The 17,323-nt window shown below is 41.2% G+C and overlaps 2 protein-coding genes across 6 annotated transcripts; both read right to left on the reverse strand.

Annotated features, from left to right (window-relative positions):
- Positions 1-3,713: 3,713 nt before the first annotated feature.
- LOC139606080 (platelet-derived growth factor receptor-like protein) lies at positions 3,714-7,426 on the reverse strand. Its single transcript, XM_071458093.1, has 7 exons — positions 7,173-7,426; positions 6,803-6,948; positions 6,544-6,686; positions 6,264-6,415; positions 5,825-6,118; positions 4,635-4,774; positions 3,714-4,197 (listed from the first exon to the last, which is right to left on the reverse strand). Exons 1-7 carry the CDS (start codon positions 7,252-7,254, stop codon positions 3,991-3,993), a joined length of 1,164 nt encoding a protein of 387 aa, XP_071314194.1. The 5' UTR covers positions 7,255-7,426; the 3' UTR covers positions 3,714-3,990.
- A 1,322-nt stretch (positions 7,427-8,748) lies between these two features.
- Positions 8,749-16,204, reverse strand: LOC139606079 (cationic amino acid transporter 2-like). 5 transcript variants are annotated; one of them, XM_071458090.1, is made up of 14 exons: positions 16,105-16,158; positions 14,967-15,019; positions 14,592-14,624; positions 13,703-14,076; positions 12,918-13,073; positions 12,664-12,829; positions 12,414-12,550; positions 11,439-11,661; positions 10,347-10,483; positions 10,151-10,253; positions 9,925-10,058; positions 9,640-9,806; positions 9,419-9,527; positions 8,749-9,331 (listed from the first exon to the last, which is right to left on the reverse strand). In XM_071458090.1, exons 4-14 carry the CDS (start codon positions 14,070-14,072, stop codon positions 9,189-9,191), a joined length of 1,845 nt encoding a protein of 614 aa, XP_071314191.1. In that variant the 5' UTR covers positions 14,073-14,076; positions 14,592-14,624; positions 14,967-15,019; positions 16,105-16,158; the 3' UTR covers positions 8,749-9,188. The 5 variants fall into 5 exon arrangements, with proteins under 5 accessions (XP_071314191.1, XP_071314189.1, XP_071314192.1 ...); XM_071458088.1 differs by lacking the exon at positions 14,592-14,624 and having other exon boundaries at positions 16,105-16,204; XM_071458091.1 differs by lacking the exon at positions 14,592-14,624 and having other exon boundaries at positions 13,703-14,073; positions 16,105-16,203.
- Positions 16,205-17,323: the final 1,119 nt, after the last annotated feature.

Here is a 17,323-nt window from a genome sequence, read left to right on the forward strand (position 1 = left end):
TTAGAAAGCATGGTTGAATATTTCATCAGTGTTGTAAATGTGCCACAGTTAAGTTACCTTATGTTTTAATAACTTACTTGTAAGTATGTATTTAAAAGCTTGTTATTTTATCCATTGTGTAAAACATTCATCTTAAAGCTGTCAAATTAATGTAGTGGTGTAGAAAGTAGAATATTTCTGTCTGAAATGTAGTGGAGACCACAGCCACACAAGACTATTACAATGAAATAAACTTTATATTGATGTCTAACTTATCTTAATCCTCCTAAAGGGTCTCCGCCCTCTTTTATTTCTATTTATATTCCCACATTTTTTTATTCACTTATTTAGTCTTTGGTTTATTCCTGTTTGTATTTCCACATTTATTTTCTTATTCTGTTATACATGTGTCACTATTCTACATTTATGTCACTGCTATGACTTATACAACCTCTGTAAATGTTTCCATTTTAAATGTGCGTGTTTCAGTCTCATTAATCTGCCTTCACCGCTCGGGTTTAAGAAGGAGTTCAGACATCAAAAATATGAGTCAAAATTTGTATTTGTGTAATTGTGAGTGTGGGAGGAAACCGGAGCACCCGGAGAAAACCCATGCAGGCAGAAACTGGTGTGGACCCTGGACTTGATGCTGAGTCCAGTGTCCCCACTGAGCCCCTGTGTGGCCCTGTAACTTCTGACAGGGGCCAGCCAGCGTTGCTTTACATGGAGAGTAGAAGATACAGAAGAGCAGGATTAGACCTGCAACACAAGCGGACACAGCGATGAATTCTTTCCAATAAAATCAGATTCTCCAGAAGTCGGGACAGAAGTCCTCACTGACAGCGAGTTTGGTGACAAATTCTCGGAGCAGGCTGGGGCTGTTTTCCTCGGTTGTGTCTTCAGGCACAGCGGCGGGAGAATCTGACGGCTCTGATGGCTCCATAGTGGTGATAACATCTGGTTTAACAGCAGCACTCTGTGGAAATTCATGTTGGTTCTTTTCCTCAACATGAATCATTATTCTACAGCGAGGCCTAGTTGCTCCGGCGGGACTGTCCGTGGTTGTAGGCCTCTCTGCAGCCGTCACTCCTGCGCCCAAGTCCGAGGCTCCCGCCGGTGAATCATCAGAGTAACAAGAGACAAATCTGGGAACTTTGTCCCCTGCACTCTCTCATGACTGAGGCAAGTCTTTATGTTTTCTGTGTCTCTCAGTGGTTCTTCAATGAGAGACCATCTGCTGTGTTGTAGGACACAGTTGTGACAACACTTTTGTGGAGGACTGGATCCACTCGAAATCAAAAATGTTTAGAGCCAGGTAGACGATTTCATCATCATCCTGTCTCAGTGTCTTCATGTTTACAGCCAGAAAGTGGATGAACTTGTCCTCCATACAAAACAACCCACCACAAGGTCCTGCACCTGGGCAGTCTGCGGGGGCCCGTCAGAGTGTGGCATTCAAATACTCACAAGAAAATACAGTAGCCTACTAAATCACCGTGATAATGTACCAAGCAATAAAAACAACAACTGAGACAGCAATCAACATAATATTAAGACAGACAGTAATGGCAAGTGAGATCACTAACTCTACTAACTCCGTTACACCGACTGGATGATTTCACTTTGACTCAGAGTCTCGATGGTTACAGCCACAGAGTGAAGGAACTCGTCCTCCACAATCACTTTGCCGTCAATCGTCTTGTAGATCTGGGGTTTTGTTGGAGACCGGCAGAGATCAGGAGCAGCCGAGAGTTCGAGAATTTGTCTCAAAGCTGACGGAGAGGCTGCTGACCGAGTGTGACCTCTTGCGGCACCACAGCCAGAAGGACCAGACCTTGGAGGGAAGCACTCTCACTGAAGACTTCTACCCCGACGTTATGGACCAAGGGCCGGTCTACCATGCTGTGGTCAGAGACCTGAAGAAGAAGTTCAGCGTTCAGGGCAGTCAGGAGACTTTGACAGCAACGCTGGCTGGCCCCTGTCAGAAGTTTATACAGGGCCGCACAGGGGCTCAGTGGGGACACTGGACTCAGCATCAAGTCCAGGGTCCACACCAGTTTCTCCCTGCGTCGGCGTGGGTTTTCTCCGGGTGCTCCGGTTTCCTCCCACATTCACAATTACACAAATACAAATTTTGACTCATATTTTTGATGTCTGAACTCCTTCTCCTCCTAATCACAGCTGCCAGCAGGGGGAGCTCTTTACCTGAAGGGAGCTTGTCCTGGTTAGAAATCCTCAGCTGGCTGCAGGTTCCAGATGTTAACAGCTGTTTGCTCATAAGTTTGTGATGTCTGAATGGAGCTGAACATCAACAGAACATCAAAACTTAGAGAATCACAAATACATAACAACATGTACAGTTAAAATACCAAAAATATTTACAGTTAAAATACCAAAAATATTTACAATCAAAAATACAAAAAGTAACAAGAATAGAAATAAACTAGTATAGTTATAGAACAGAGACAATTAATCAGCTCAATCCCAGTGTCTCCTCACAGACTCACTGCGTTCACGTTAAGTCCACGAGGACTCAGGACCGTCCCACTGTAAGACCATCAGCTCTGCAGAAGACGCTTTGAGTCCTCTATGAACACTTTCTGTAATTCTGCATTTCTGCTGTCTTTACCTGAGGGAATCACTCACAGTTCACAGCCTTGCAATATTAAACACTGGGTTACCACGGTAACCAGTGGAAGAGGTTAAAAAATAGTGAATAACCAAATAGTGAATAACCAAACATAAACCCATAAACCAACATCACAACAAAACAATGAATTCTAAATTCTCCCTGTCAATCATCAGCTGTGTGTATTTTGTTTTCAGTTTCTCTGAAATGTTTCCACTTCAGACAGATCACCAACATGTTTGTGTCCTTTACAGCAGCTGCTGATCAGCCTGCAACTCAGAGACCAACTGAGAGACCAGAACCAGAGAGCTGCAGAAGGACCAGCTTCTATACTGTACTGGGACTGACAGCAGCAGCAACAGTAGCAGTGTTTCAGTTCAGCGGTATAAAAGCTCAGTTCTCTCTGTCTCTGCTTCCTTTCACCCTGTTGGTCCACGAGGCTGCTTTTCCCTGCACACCCAGTCTGACCTCTGACCTTTCACCTCTCTCACTGTCTCCATGCAGACAGAGAGAGGGGACCAACACCTGATCAGACCCATCAGGACTAACAGGACCCCCTCCACACACTACTGAGGCTCCTGTTTGTTAAACGAACAAATTGTTAAATTGCCAATATGTCTTGTTTCTTCAGACTTCAATCATCCAATCCACCGAACAACAACAAACAAGAGTCAACAGCACAAAAAAAAAGCCGTTTGGCATCGGCAGAGAAGATTTGGCAAATCTTTCATGGGCGCAACCCACATACTCAGCTCTGCTGCTCATCCCACAAATGCATGTTCCTTTCAAATGTGGCACCATTTAAAAGGGAAATAAACAGGCTTTCCAAGAGTATAAGATTTATGGCCATATGTATAAATTAGTTTTAAACATAATTATAATAATTAGAATTTAGTATCTCAATATCTCAATATCTCAATATAACTTAGAAATGTAACATACCCGGTTCTGTGACAATGAACCATGTACTTTATAATAATAATAATAATCATCATCATCATCATCACCACATAACAGTGTGTTTTTATTTTATTTTTATTCTTTATACTTTCATCTTTGGCAGGGTCATTTGCAATAAGAAGTAACAAGAAGACAGGAAGCAATGTGTGTATATATAACATTTAATTTCCAAGACTGATGCGCAACATACGTTCATCTAAAAAACAAAATCTCTGGTATGATTGTCTCGGTGCAGTGTGTTTTATAATTTCAGAAGAAAGTGTTTATCTTTTATTATGATTACAGCAGGTTTCCTAAGGTGATAAAATACTTTTTAATACTGTGGCAGAGGAAAATGCTGCACCTGATCTCCACCCTCTTTCTTTCTCTCTCTCTCTCTCTCTCTCTCTCCCTCTCTCTTCTTGTCATGTAGCAGTGGTTGCTCATGGTTTCTTAGGTTTTGCTTTGGGGACCACTTTAACAGTGGTGGATGCTGATTTGGCTCCTTGCAGGTTCTGAGCGGTGCAGGTGTATGTGCCCTGGTCCACGTCCCTCACCTCGTCCACCAGGAGAACAGACTGAGACTGCTGTCGCGCCGCTCCGCCACCCACCGGACTGATGCTCTCCTGCGTGTACAGAGGCCTCCCAATCTACAAGCAGCACAGGTGCTCCATTCAGAAACAAACACATACTTTACAGCATGGGCAGAAAGTTACCTGTTTACAATAAGCCATTCAGTCTGCAGTTTCCATATTAGTAAGTCATTATATAGGCCTGGATGCTCTGCAGTCCACAGGTTGGATGCCTCTTAACTAATAATGAACTAGCAAAAAACACAAAGTAAGCTGTAATGAGAGGATGTAAACTGCCTGCTGCACACATCCTTCACTCTTCAAACCAACCTGAAATTTATATTTTTATTTATTATTCATCAAAATGGCTTATTACTGCTCTGTAGCATTAATAAATGACTCATTGACATTATAGAAATAATAAGTTTAACCCACTGAAAGTATTCTATGTTGTAAAGCATTAGAGTATTTAAGCAATAAGTTAATCATCATCCCTGTCTCCATGAGGGTCTGACCTGCTGTCCTGGGTATTCCCAGGTGAACTCCACGACCACATCCTGTTCTCCCACCACACTGCAGCTGACACGCAGGTTCTCCCCCACGGCCAGCGAGGTCGATGAGGCCTGGATCACTGGAGCAGGTGGAGCCATGGGGTCTGATGGCAAATGTGCAATAAAAGTGAGTTCTGTGAGTGAGGTGAAGTTACATCAAACAATAAATTAACAGTGACATTAGACAGCGTCATGAAAGTCTGTTGAATTTGAATGTTCCGCCCGGTTTGTCTGGGTTTCTCCTGCAGTCTTAAAAATGTAGGTTTGGTAGTAGGCCTGGTACTGCTTTATGAACAAGTGCATAAAAACAGTACTCGGTGACAGTAACAAGAGTGCTAATACAAATAGTTACTTATAATGCTGCAATTAACAAATACTTTTATTTTTGATTAATCTGTCAATCCCCTTTTCTGATTCAGTGCCAAAATTTTGCAGCTGAAAGAAACGGAAACCCTGAAACAGTGGAAGCTGTGCTCAAAGTGGCAGTTGCAATACATATACTAAATGAGCTGAATTAGCAGTTCCAGTGAAAGTGCTGATCAAGGTGAAGTGTCATTTTAAGTGTAAGCGCTGAGTGAAGTTGAACTGTAAGCTGAAATGAAAGTGGAGGAAGGATTCAGCTGATGCATTTGTCCAAGTGTAGTTGAATATATTGACCTGGAGGTCCTGGAAGAAATTAGTTCCAGTTCAAGCAAGCGTGTAACCTGAATGTTCAATAGTTTAAACAATGAAAGCAGTTGGAGTAAACTGTGTCTGAACAGCTGGAAATGGGAGGAGTTAGAGGAGCTGGAAGAAAGTTGTTTTTTTTTGTAAATTGTAAAAAGTGTGAAAGCGTGAGGCCTGAAAAGGTTTCAAGTGTCAATCAGTGCAGGTGAAAGCACTGAAAGGAGTTGAACTGTCAAAAACATAAAGTAAAAAAATATAAAACAGAAAAAAGCAGCAGAGCTGGACTGGAGACTCCATGTGATTCAGGTGTGATCGTGGTCGTCTACATTTTTCAGCCTTGTGTTGGTTTGGCTGCCTGTTGATTGTTTTTTCCCTGCTCTCTGTCTAATGCATGCTGGGAAAGGCTACACGCCCTTATGTCTCGGAAAACAGGCAGAAGCAGATAAAGGCAGCAAATAAAAGCGTGACTGTGGAAATGGATGACTCACAGTTGACATAGATGAGCATGTACTTGGTGGAGCTCTGCCTCAGGTTGCCCAGACTGGCCACACAGTACAAGGCTCCAGCGTGATAAGGCCGCGGTCGGTGGATGGTGAAGCCTTTCATGACATTAAAGGAGATCTCCCTCCCGTCCACCGCCACCTCCACCGGCGGATACTCACGGTGCAGAGTTATTTTGGCATCAGGTGAAGTCACCTGGCAGGGGAGGACCGTAGGCCAGTTGGTTCTCAGCTGAATCACCTCATAGTAGTCAGACGACGGAACAAATAGTTCTTGTGGGTCTGTTTGGTACAGCAAGAAGATATGGCAGATTGATGATAAGATATCATGTGGATGTTAATAGTCTTCCTATCAAGCTGGTGGGGAAATAAAGCAGAGGCCTGCAAAAGTGCATGTGTAAGCATCAATAAAGTTTATTCATTGTACCAGGAAAGAAGACGAAGACCTTGACAGCTTTGCCATATTCCTTCCTGCAGTCTGTGTCTTCACAGTACATTGGGTAACAGGTGTACTCCCCTGTGTCTGCGCCAGTTGTGTTGACTAATGTCAGAGCACCATATCGCTCTTGTTGGACAGTGCTGCAGAGACAAGACAGGGAAAAAAAATCAAAGAATATACAGGTCTCCAGCAGATTCATTTCATTCTGCCACTTGATTAATAAATTGTACATCATGCAAAACAAAACTGTATCTACCGGGAAGCTTACCTGAGCCTTCCATCATCCTCCTCCTCCAGGTACGAGGGGACGCTCCACTGCACAGGGTTGCCCCTGCACCTCAGCTCCAGAGTATCTCCTGTCTGCACGCTTATAGTTTCTCCCACCTTCTTAAACTTCCCTTTGTTTAACACCTTTACATGTCAGACACAAAATGATACATTAAATTACAAACACACATGTTTTTTTTCCCTGTGTTTAACAAATCTTCCTTTAACAAGTCTGAGGTTTTGTGTACGAGATGAAACACCTGTGTGAGGAAGGTCTGCGCCTGGGCTGCAGGTGTAGCTTTGATTTTGACTGTTGCAGCTCTGGGCCCTTTAGTTGTTGATTTTCCAGGTTTAGGTTTGCTTGGCTTGGGCTTCCTCTGTTCTTGGGCATCTTTTTGACAATAAGCTACACAAGATACAAAGCACATGACGCATTAGAAGTTCAGTGCACTTCAGTGTGAATTGAGTGAGAAGTAGTTCTTAATAAAAGAACAGAGTAAGATTGCTGTGTTTGGTAATAGTATAATTTTAGTGAGCCATATCATGCAGCAAGTCGACAGGAACCTCCCCTCGTTGATAATTCACATGTTCACAGAACTGCTCAGCAACTCAAAAAAAAAAGTCACTTACCTGACTCAAAGATTATGGCACAAATAAGAAGAGTGCTCAGCACCAGCTTCCTCTTCCATCCAAACAAATTCACCAAAGGCATGTTGATCTATGGATTATCACAGCAGTGTGTGGACCATAAACTCACTCAGATCAACACAGTGAGAGAGAACACACTGCAGAAACCAAAAGGAGGCAAAGAAAGAGAAGAGAGAGAAAGAGGAGGAAGAGGGCCGAGCTCGCAAAGTGAGCGGTCAGCTGTTTACCAGAATCACACAAAATTCCTCCTCCTGAGTGTGGCATTAGTACCCCAAATTCCTCCTGACTGGCTGAATGGACGCTTTCAAGCCTGTCTGGACCAATGAGGGTCCAGAGTCAGAGGCCCCTCCATGTGGAATAGCACAGCCTGTTTGCTTAGCTGCTGAGCTGCTGGACTGGAAGTGTGCTAGCAGCAGTCCGGTCCACTGAAACACACCACACAGCCCAGACGGGGGCAGTGGGAAGGTCATTAAAAGCATTTGGTGCCCAATAAACCTTGTGTACAACACACACAAATTGACTAATTCATAATAACTAATTTCAACAGGTAAAATAAAACACAGGTTTCTCCAGCTTTAGACCACATCAGATAGATAAATCAAACATAAAAAACAATACAACACTTATCTTGTAAGAGTGTTATTTATTACTCTTACATCTGTTTACACCAATCTCCTTATTCTGTCACACTTTAGGTTTTTTATATATCAAATGCTACACAATTATCTGCTGTGCAAATTGTAAACAGAATAGATAAATAGATGATTTTAGGATACATACACATGACTTTACTGGACAATAAACAACACACACATTCAATAGCCCACATTCAATTTCTCTATACTAAGTACTCCCCATCAAATTACATGTTTCTATAGAGGAAAAGAAATAAAAGTTTTGTATGTGTGATTATATCATCCTGTACCCACTGAGAGCCATGTCAACCTTTCCCTTTGAGTGACCGGCTTAGCCTCAATTTTGAACATGACACAGGTGAGCTGCTGTGAAAGGCCCTTTTGTTCCTAGTGAACTCTGGGTATGAGCCCTCTCTGGCTCTTTAGCCAAGATTATGAGTGGAAATGAACTTTCTTTTCTTTTTTTTTTTTATCAACATGCCCTGTATAAAATGAACTCCAGATTGTAGTTGTGTTGAAAACAGGATTGTTTCTTTTTAATTAAGGAATACATTTACAACATGTAATTAGAAAACATGCACAGTTTTTATATTTACACTTTGAAACAATAAACAATTAAGAAAAAAAATATTACTTTTCACAAAAGGTTTTCTGTATCTACATTGTTCATGTTCTTCAGTCTAACACTATGAATTTAAAACAAAAACAATTCTTGTTATTTAAAATCCTTATTAAAATTGTATAAAATTGATATAAATTTTCACATTTTGCAATTGATATGAAAATGTTAGGTGTAAACTTGTTATTAAGGTGTTATAAAATTGTAATTATCTACAGGAAAACGTTTGAGCCCTTTTTTTCTTTTTCTTTTAAAACAGGGGTGTAGGAACTTCTTTGATAGTAGATCTAGCAGCCCCAGGACATTGAAACAGGATACACATACAGGTAAATGTGATTAATCATGATATAAAAATGAGCAGGGAGTTAAGTTTAAATTCTGAAAGTGTGCTCACAGATCTGTAATGATTCCCGCACACATGGCTATACAAACATCCGCATTCCCTGTTCTTTATGCCTTTTAACATCTGGAAGGTCCAAAAATATGTCAGGCAGCATTTGAATGATGGCAATAAAGACATTTTGATAAATTACAAACTCCTTCAACATATAATAAATGTCAGTATAAAATAAAACTTAACAGACTGGCCCATCTGTCCATTTGTCTGCACTGTCCACCTGTCACCCTGATGCTCTGAACACTGCCGAAACAGATCAGCACCGGTGCAAGTAAAACACTAGTTACACACTTAAAGCAGTTACTCACTGTAACATCTGAATCAGTGTCTCTCTCCTCCAGAGAAGCTCAGAATTTCTCTTCTTTAATGCTTTCTTTTCTGACCGTATTGTCTATTTTGTTGCTGATGGTTTCAATACTCATCTGGTTGCCCCGGACACGCTTCCTCTGAATGCTGTTACGAATCCCGTAGCCAAAGTAGATGACTAACCCTGCAGAGAGAAGCGAGGGATCATTACAGTTCAGCAACTGACTCAATAAAAACCCTCTAAACCTTTCGAGCAGAAATATACTCTTACCCACTAACATCCAGATAGCATATCTTAACCAAGTCTCTCCGCCTAACTGCACCATCAGGTAGACATTGATGAGTGTGCTCACTAAAGGCAGAGCAGGGAGTAAAGGCACCTATGAAAAGACAAAAAAAAAAAAAAAGATGTGAAAGACTTTTCTATAGTTGATGTTAATTGGAAATTAATCTGAAGGTTTGAGTCCTAATGCTCACATATAAAATACTCACCATAAAAGATGCTTTGGTGGGATTTTGTGGGTGCCTCCAGATGAGGAAAGTGATGAGCAACAGGATACAAGCGAGGATGCAGACAATTGCCACACTCCATGCTTCCACACGGGACAAAGCATCTATGGCTTGAGTCAGGGTGATGCACAGTGCAACCACACATGCAACTGCAGGAAAAGAAAAGACAAATGAGAGATGTGTGGCCCAGAGAGACAAAGGTCATCATCATGAACCTGTCAAGAAAAGGTACTACAGTGTTTAAGAGACAATTGAGAAGCCACAAACCTGAGAATATAGTCAAGATTGTGACAGTTCGTGAGGTGGATGAGTTGGGCTTAGATGGAGGCCTCAGCAAACCAAATTTGGTGTTTGATTCTATGATTTGCAGATCTGTGTCTTCTGATGGACTTTCCTGGTACCTTGATTGCAGAGTAAAGAAATATGTATCATAAATTAAGTTTTGTTCAACATTCTGCGTAAAGGTGGCAGGAAAATAAACAAAGAAATGTACCTCAGTATTAGAATACATATAGCCACGAGTGTATAAGCAAACAGAGTGCCAATGGACATCATTTCCACTAAGGCTTCCAGGTCAAACAGCAAAGCCATGATGGCTAAAAGAGAGGAAATAAAAGTTACAGTTACGACAAGTTCATCAACCTCAGCACATGTACACAAAGCCTTATGAACAGCTGGAACATCTGTACCTGCCACAAATCCAGATGAAATTGTAGCTACAGCTGGACTGCCTTTGGCAGTGACTTTAGTCAGGGGGTTGAAAAGTAAGCCATCTCTAGCCATGGCGAACAGCACCCTAGGCATCGGGAACATGGAACCCAGCAGGCTGGAGAGACAAAAGCAAACTAATATATGTTGCTTTTTATATCATATATGAATCATCTTGCTTTATCTTGTCTGGCAAACAAGCAAAACCAAATTTCCAGCAGCCATACTGATGGTACAAATACTATTTGCTGGCCTTTAGTGTTGTTGTTTAGTGGATATCAACTTTAAGGTTAACAATGAATATATTTCACTGAACTCACACAAACTTTTTTTCTTTCATTCTGTCAGACATTTCCTATTTGTAGATAGCATAGCTAATCTTTATGTTCTTGGGTTACGCAGAGTTCGCAGTTAAGTCACCAGGTGGCTTTGCACACCATGTAGGAGCCTTGAATGCTTTCTGAGTTTGTGTGAAATTGATTTTCTGAGTACGTACTACAGCAGAGATTTTAAAAATGGAGCCAGATGGCGCCACTGAGACGTGCGATGGCTCTGTTAACTCGGGTTTCATTTTTTTTATCTTTCCAGTGGCAATTTCATTTAGACTCCTCCACCTCTCCTAACTGTGTATCTAATGTTTCTGAAACCACGTGTGGCTGTGTATTCATTACATATCTGTAGCTATCATGTTTCTTTCCTTCGTCACACTGACTGATGACCTGGAGGATTTGGTACTGTGAGACCCAGTGGTTGGTGATGCATTATAATCCATTGGTCATCTACATTTTTTGCATCAAAGTGGTATAATATCAGCAATGGCTCATCTGTCAGGATCTGACTGAGCACTGGCTTTGTATTTGCTTCTTACATAATCTTTTGTGTTTTAAGTCAATCCCTCCAACAGTTGCTGAGATATTTCAGTCAGGACCCAAGTGGTTGACTGACCAACTAACCATCAGACTAACATAATAATACCTAGAGCCTGCTGCTAAAAAATGCACAAATGCACAAATCATATTCTCCAACAACAGTCATATCACATGGCTGGGACTGTGCTACCAGTACGTTCATACCTGGTGGACAGGGCACAAAGGGACCCCACAGCCACGGCATATCTGGCAGGGCCCCAGCCGATGTAGTCAAAGGCCACTGGCAGGGGGCTTTTCTCATTGAGCAGGTAGTAGGGCATCATCAGGGTGAGAGCAGCAGACACAGCAAAGTAGGCCAGGAAACAGATGAGTAGTGAGGCCACGATGCCCACAGGGACAGACTTCTGAGGGTTCTTCACCTCCTCACCTGTGGAGACAGATACAAAGAGCTCATGTTGACAGTTGACTTTGAAGGTTTATCATTCACCCTGGAAACAGACAAAAGAAAGTCTTAGCACATGGTAACTAATCTGTGAAGCTCTCAACTACATCCTATGTCCTTCGTCATGGAGATTTGGGTCATGTGATAACATGTGGTCATATATGATATGATATCTCCCCACGATATACAACCACCTGTTATCACATGACTGAAAATAAACTAAGCTTACGTGATAACAAATAGACTATCTTCATGACAACTCACCAAACTCCCTCTTCGATGTTGAAGGCCATGGGATGTAGTTGAAAGCTCTGTAAATTTTCCAATAAATGAACATTTTGCTATGGATTTTTTTATTTCTTTAATTTTTAGGTCAAATCTAGAGAGTCATTACATTGACTCAATGTAATGACTAAGTCACACAGATATATATTATTTTTGAACCTTTTGTTATTTAATTTTGTCCAATTAGCTGCTAATATGAAAAATATTTCTTCCTTTGTAACATATAAAATACTTACAGTTCAATAAAAACCCGAAATATTTTAAATTTTAATAAAAATCGTATAAAACTTTAGTGTTGTTCAATCTACTGTGTCAGTGTATGTATATAGTATGTACATTTTGTCTCTTGTGTATTTAGTAAACAGTCTGGCCTGAACTGGCTGAAACCTATTTTAACTCTACTAAAGATACAGAAACAGCCTGATAATGATAAGAAGACAAGTTGTCCTCACCTGTTGTAGCGATGCAGTCGAATCCAACAAAAGCATAGAAACATGTTGCTGCTCCAGCCAGGGTTCCACTAAGGCCATAAGGGAAAAATCCACCCTCTCCATACATGCTTGTCAGATTGGCAGTAGAGCTCAGGTTTCTGCACAGGGGGAGACAGCATGCCTTATGATTATTTACAGTGAGATAACCAGGAGGTCAAGGACCCTGCATGCTACTAAACACAGACAGTAGTATATTGCTCTTTGACATTACTTGAATTCTGCTGTGGCGTTCAGCAGAGCCTCTTCACTGATTTGCCAGTTGCCGATGTTTCCCTTGATGAACCCAGAGATGGCCACAAACAGCAGCACCAGGATGTTGATTGCTGTGAAGACCTTGTTGATTGTGGTTGACTCTTTCACTCCGAAGGCTAGCAGACCTTTAGAGGAAAAAAACAAAGGGTGAAGTGAATGATTTTTGTATGCATTACTGTCACCACCATAGTTTTACTAGTGTCTTCATTTTACCTGAAAGTATCAAGATGAGAACTGCAGCAAAGACATCTGGGTAAGGTGCCAGACCAGGTAGGCCCATGGCTGCGTTTTCTTGCAAATATTTCGATATGACGCCACCTATGAGGTCATCAAACGTCCCACTCCATGCCAGCGCAACACTGGATGTGCCTGAGAAGATAGTGGGAGGAAGATGCAATAAACTAATCAGCCTGAGTCACCACTTCACTGTAGTCGTAAACAGAAAATACCGATGCTGATATTTCCTTCTTTCACACTTTATGACTCAGTTATTTTAAACTACACTCCTGGTTTATGGGGTTATTAACATGCAAGCAATGAATTTAACAAGCTGTGTAAAAGGGAAAACAGGATTTTGAGTGAACAAAAGCTATAAGTTAATTTGCAAACTTAGACTTCTACTCTTAAAAGAGCCATCACGAATCTACTTCTTCCACAGCTGGTGAAAGGTCGAGAGCATTTAACAGTCTCATGTTGATGGTTGATCATTTATGGGTTTCATTGTTCTCAGTGAACCAAACATGTTACATAAGAGGAAAATATCTGTTTTTCACAGAATGGAAATCACAGGTTTTCATCAGATATTAAGATTAAGACAAAGAGGGAAGTTAAATTATATAATCCCCGTTTATATTTGGCACATAAAGGCAAAAGGAAAATTACCTTTGATTCAACTCAATAATTATTACACAAGGAGCAGTTATCATGAATGTACACACTAGATAATTAACTCAACAATATATTGTAATTGACAAACAAATCCTGTGTATCACACTTGCCTATTACGTAGGAGAGTAACAGATTCCAGCCAGTGATAAAAGCCAGCAGCTCTCCCACAGTCACATAGCTGTACAGGTATGCTGAGCCTGTTTTAGGAACCCGGGACCCAAACTCTGCATAGCACAACCCGGCAAATATTGAGGCCAGAGCAGCGATGAAGAAGGAGACGATGATGCTGGGTCCAGCAGTGTCTCTCGCCACCTCTCCAGACAGGACGTAGACCCCAGCCCCGAGGGTGCTGCCCACACCGAGGGCCACCAAGTCCAGAGTGGTCAGGCATCGGTTAAATGTGGACTGCTCCCCCTCTGGCTCCAGGGGCTTCCTCCGTGACAGGCTCACCAGAAAGGACTTCACTGCACCGTGCGGCATGCTTCTAGGGTATTTAGAAGATGAGGGAATGATATAGGAAGAGACAGGCGGGAGTGCGGTGTGATGTTATAGTGAAAGTAGGAGTAAGTGGAAGGAAGAGTGGGGGGGGGGGGGGGGGGACGGACGGGTGGATCAGTGAACATGTCAGTGAATAATTGTCAGGCCAGCCCCATGGTAGAACATTTCCTCTTCAAAGAAACATATTAAAATATAACTCAAACATATATATATATATATATATATATATATATATATATATATATATATATATATATATATATATATATATATATATATATGTTTTTGTGTAACAGTGGCCTTACATACAGACAAAATGCAAAAAGAGCTATTTATTTTGAAAAACACAAAAATTAGGCTATAAAAGAACACCTGTAAATCCTAGAGACTTGGACAAATTCAGTTTTGTTAAAGCTTAACAAGATTTATATGATAAAAATGTAACCAAAATAACATAACATAAATTAATTTAAATCAAACAGGAAGATTGGATTCACTCACCTGGTCTGTGTAGTCCCCTGCCTCACAGGTGTGCTCAAAAGAGACAATTAATGGGATTTGTCATTCCCTTAAATCACATTATTCTTTTATACGTGCCCTTCTTTATAACCCCCCTGATATGATAGTGCTGATGCCTGGAGTTTTCATCGCCGCCCACAATGCAGAAAACAACGCCCTGCTCGGGGACTGTACTTTACTCAACCTTCAGTTACTTACACAATTACTCCCTTGAACATTTCTGAGGACTTCTGAAGATTATATTATAATTCTACTATTATGATTTATAATTCATAATACATTGTAATTATAATTTGTTAATTCCCTGGCAATAAAAAAAAAAAAAAAAGTTTTGTAATTTGCAAAGCATGTTCTCACCTCACCAGAGCAGTATCATCCCTCCTCTCAGGGCCACTTGGGATCAATCACAGCTAAAACCAAAACCAAAAAATAAACTTAAAAACATGCTGTGAAATAAAGATGGGGCCTTTCCTCTGATCACACACTGTGCTGGGACAAAAGGTTTGCACAAAGAGGGCAAACTCATGTGAGTAACTCATGATTTTAATGTAAGTGAGAGCTGCTGGTTTGATAATCTTTTCATGATTATGCCTTCAAGATAATCCGCGACTTTAAGTTACACATTCTTCTATGACTTTGGAGTTTGTCCCACGTGAAATAGAACCAGTAAAAGAAATGTCTGAATGTGGCAATCAGAGAAGAAATTCATTTTTGACACATACTCTATTCCCAGTACCCATGGTTATTCATTATTAAATGAAAGTATGTAGAATTATTGTTGCTTATCAGACAATATGTAATACCCACAAAAACTATACTGTGTGTGTTTACATTTATGTGTTGCTAAGAAACAAGACTGTGAACTTATCACTGCAGCTGTGTTGGAGTTTACGTGCTTGCCCTCAAGAAGCTGCGTCCCCCATCTCTACCTGGAGGTGTGAGGCTGCCACACTAATGGCCCTGTGAGTTAATGAAACAGTGGAGGACAAAGCAGCTTTCATGGCTTATGCATGCTGCAGCAGGCTGCACACTTACTCTTTGAGAGGTAGCTTTCACCTTCTCATCTCCCATCAGGGGATTTCAGCTCACCTAATCCCTCCTGGCATCTACTTCAGCAGGCAGGAGGCGAGTGGGAACGCAGCCTGGGTGGACGGTCAAAGTACCTTTGACCAAACTTAAAGCTCAGGCTTCCTATCTGCAGATCTTCTTGGCTGAGATACAATTTCCAGAGGGACAATGGGGTAATGCTTAACTAAATAACCGCTACTATGCACGTGATGTTCACCTTTATGATAAGAAGGTTGATCTTGATCACAGTGAAGCTCAGTTAATGTTCATTAATGTGCTTTTTTATGGCTGTACTGTGCATTTAAAGAAACATCTCAGATGCAGCATTACAGATAAAGATTGCTGTCCAACATTAAAAGCAAAGCACATGCTTTTGAATCTGTCTTGCTGATTGTAATCTCATCCAGTAGATACACAAGTTCTTTACCTTGTCTGCAGTCCCACGAGGAGCGACGGGTGACTGTGAGTTGAAAACAGCGCAGTGAAGCAAAAACATCCGTGCTGTTGACTTGGATGAAGAAAACATGATTTTTACTGCGATATATACAACACTGGCCTGTGTGACCCTCCCACTCAATGGAATTACTCACAAAGTAGCCTTTCTCACTCCCGACCAGTTTGGATCATAATGTGCTCATTATTGCATGGAAGGCACAGGGTGAGAACTGCGGACAGCAAATCCTATTCAGAATGTCAAAAATGCTTTTGTGCTCACTTCATTTGTTATTTTTGTTTTGTTTTGTTTTGATTCTATACTTTTAAATGTGTGAATTGTAGAATAGATAGATTTTAGTGAATTTAATCTGCATTTTGCGGTGTCTGTGTATTTCAAGGAAAACAACTGAGGAAATAGAAAAAATGTGTGTTTTAATTTCACAAACAATGTTGCCAGATGCAGCTGTTGTTGTTTTAAAAAAAAAACCTATCATGGGTTAGTTTAGTTAAAAATCATGTGAAGTCATGGATGGAATCAACACTTTTATGAATCAAAATACAGTTTTTACTCTAAATGAATAGCTTTATTTTGTGAGTGATTATATTTGGACTGGTATTAAACAATTTTCGCTGCTCTGCCTGAATCACTTTTAGGTTCTCATGATCAGTGTGCAATGCATTTTCAAAGCAGAAGAGGTCAGTATACAGTATACAGTATATATCAGACGACCACATGTCCCTGATAGACTGGGTACAACATGAGCTCTTCAGATAGAGGCACGCTTAAAAAAGTCTCATTCATGTTGTGAGTGGAGGTCAGGTGATGTCAGGGAAACACTGTGAGCACAAAGCAAAACTAAAGCCGTGCCACAGGGGCTGGCTTCCAGTCAGGGAGAAAATTCATGAGTCATGCCTCTGCTACGAAGTGTGAGAGTGGAGCCTCTTCTTCCTCTCACATCTCTCACTATCAGTCAGAGTATTTCTGATGGCACACATGAAGTTAGTTTGTATCACTGTCTGTGCCCCTGATGGTGGCACCACTGGGAAGTGTATGGGAAATTGTGAGTGATACTGGTCCATTTCTTTCATATTTTGGGCATTTTGCCTTCCACAGCGCACAACGCTGACATGGTCTCCCCCTCTTTCTCTCTCCCCCTCCCCCCCAACTATGCTGGTGTCTCTCCCCCGTTTACTGGAATAGCCTCCCGACA

Source organism: Trachinotus anak, unplaced genomic scaffold (genome assembly GCF_046630095.1).
Source record: "Trachinotus anak isolate AG129_WGS33_773 ecotype Australia unplaced genomic scaffold, CSIRO_AGI_Tana_v1 ptg000021l, whole genome shotgun sequence".
Taxonomy (NCBI): Eukaryota; Metazoa; Chordata; class Actinopteri; order Carangiformes; family Carangidae; genus Trachinotus; species Trachinotus anak.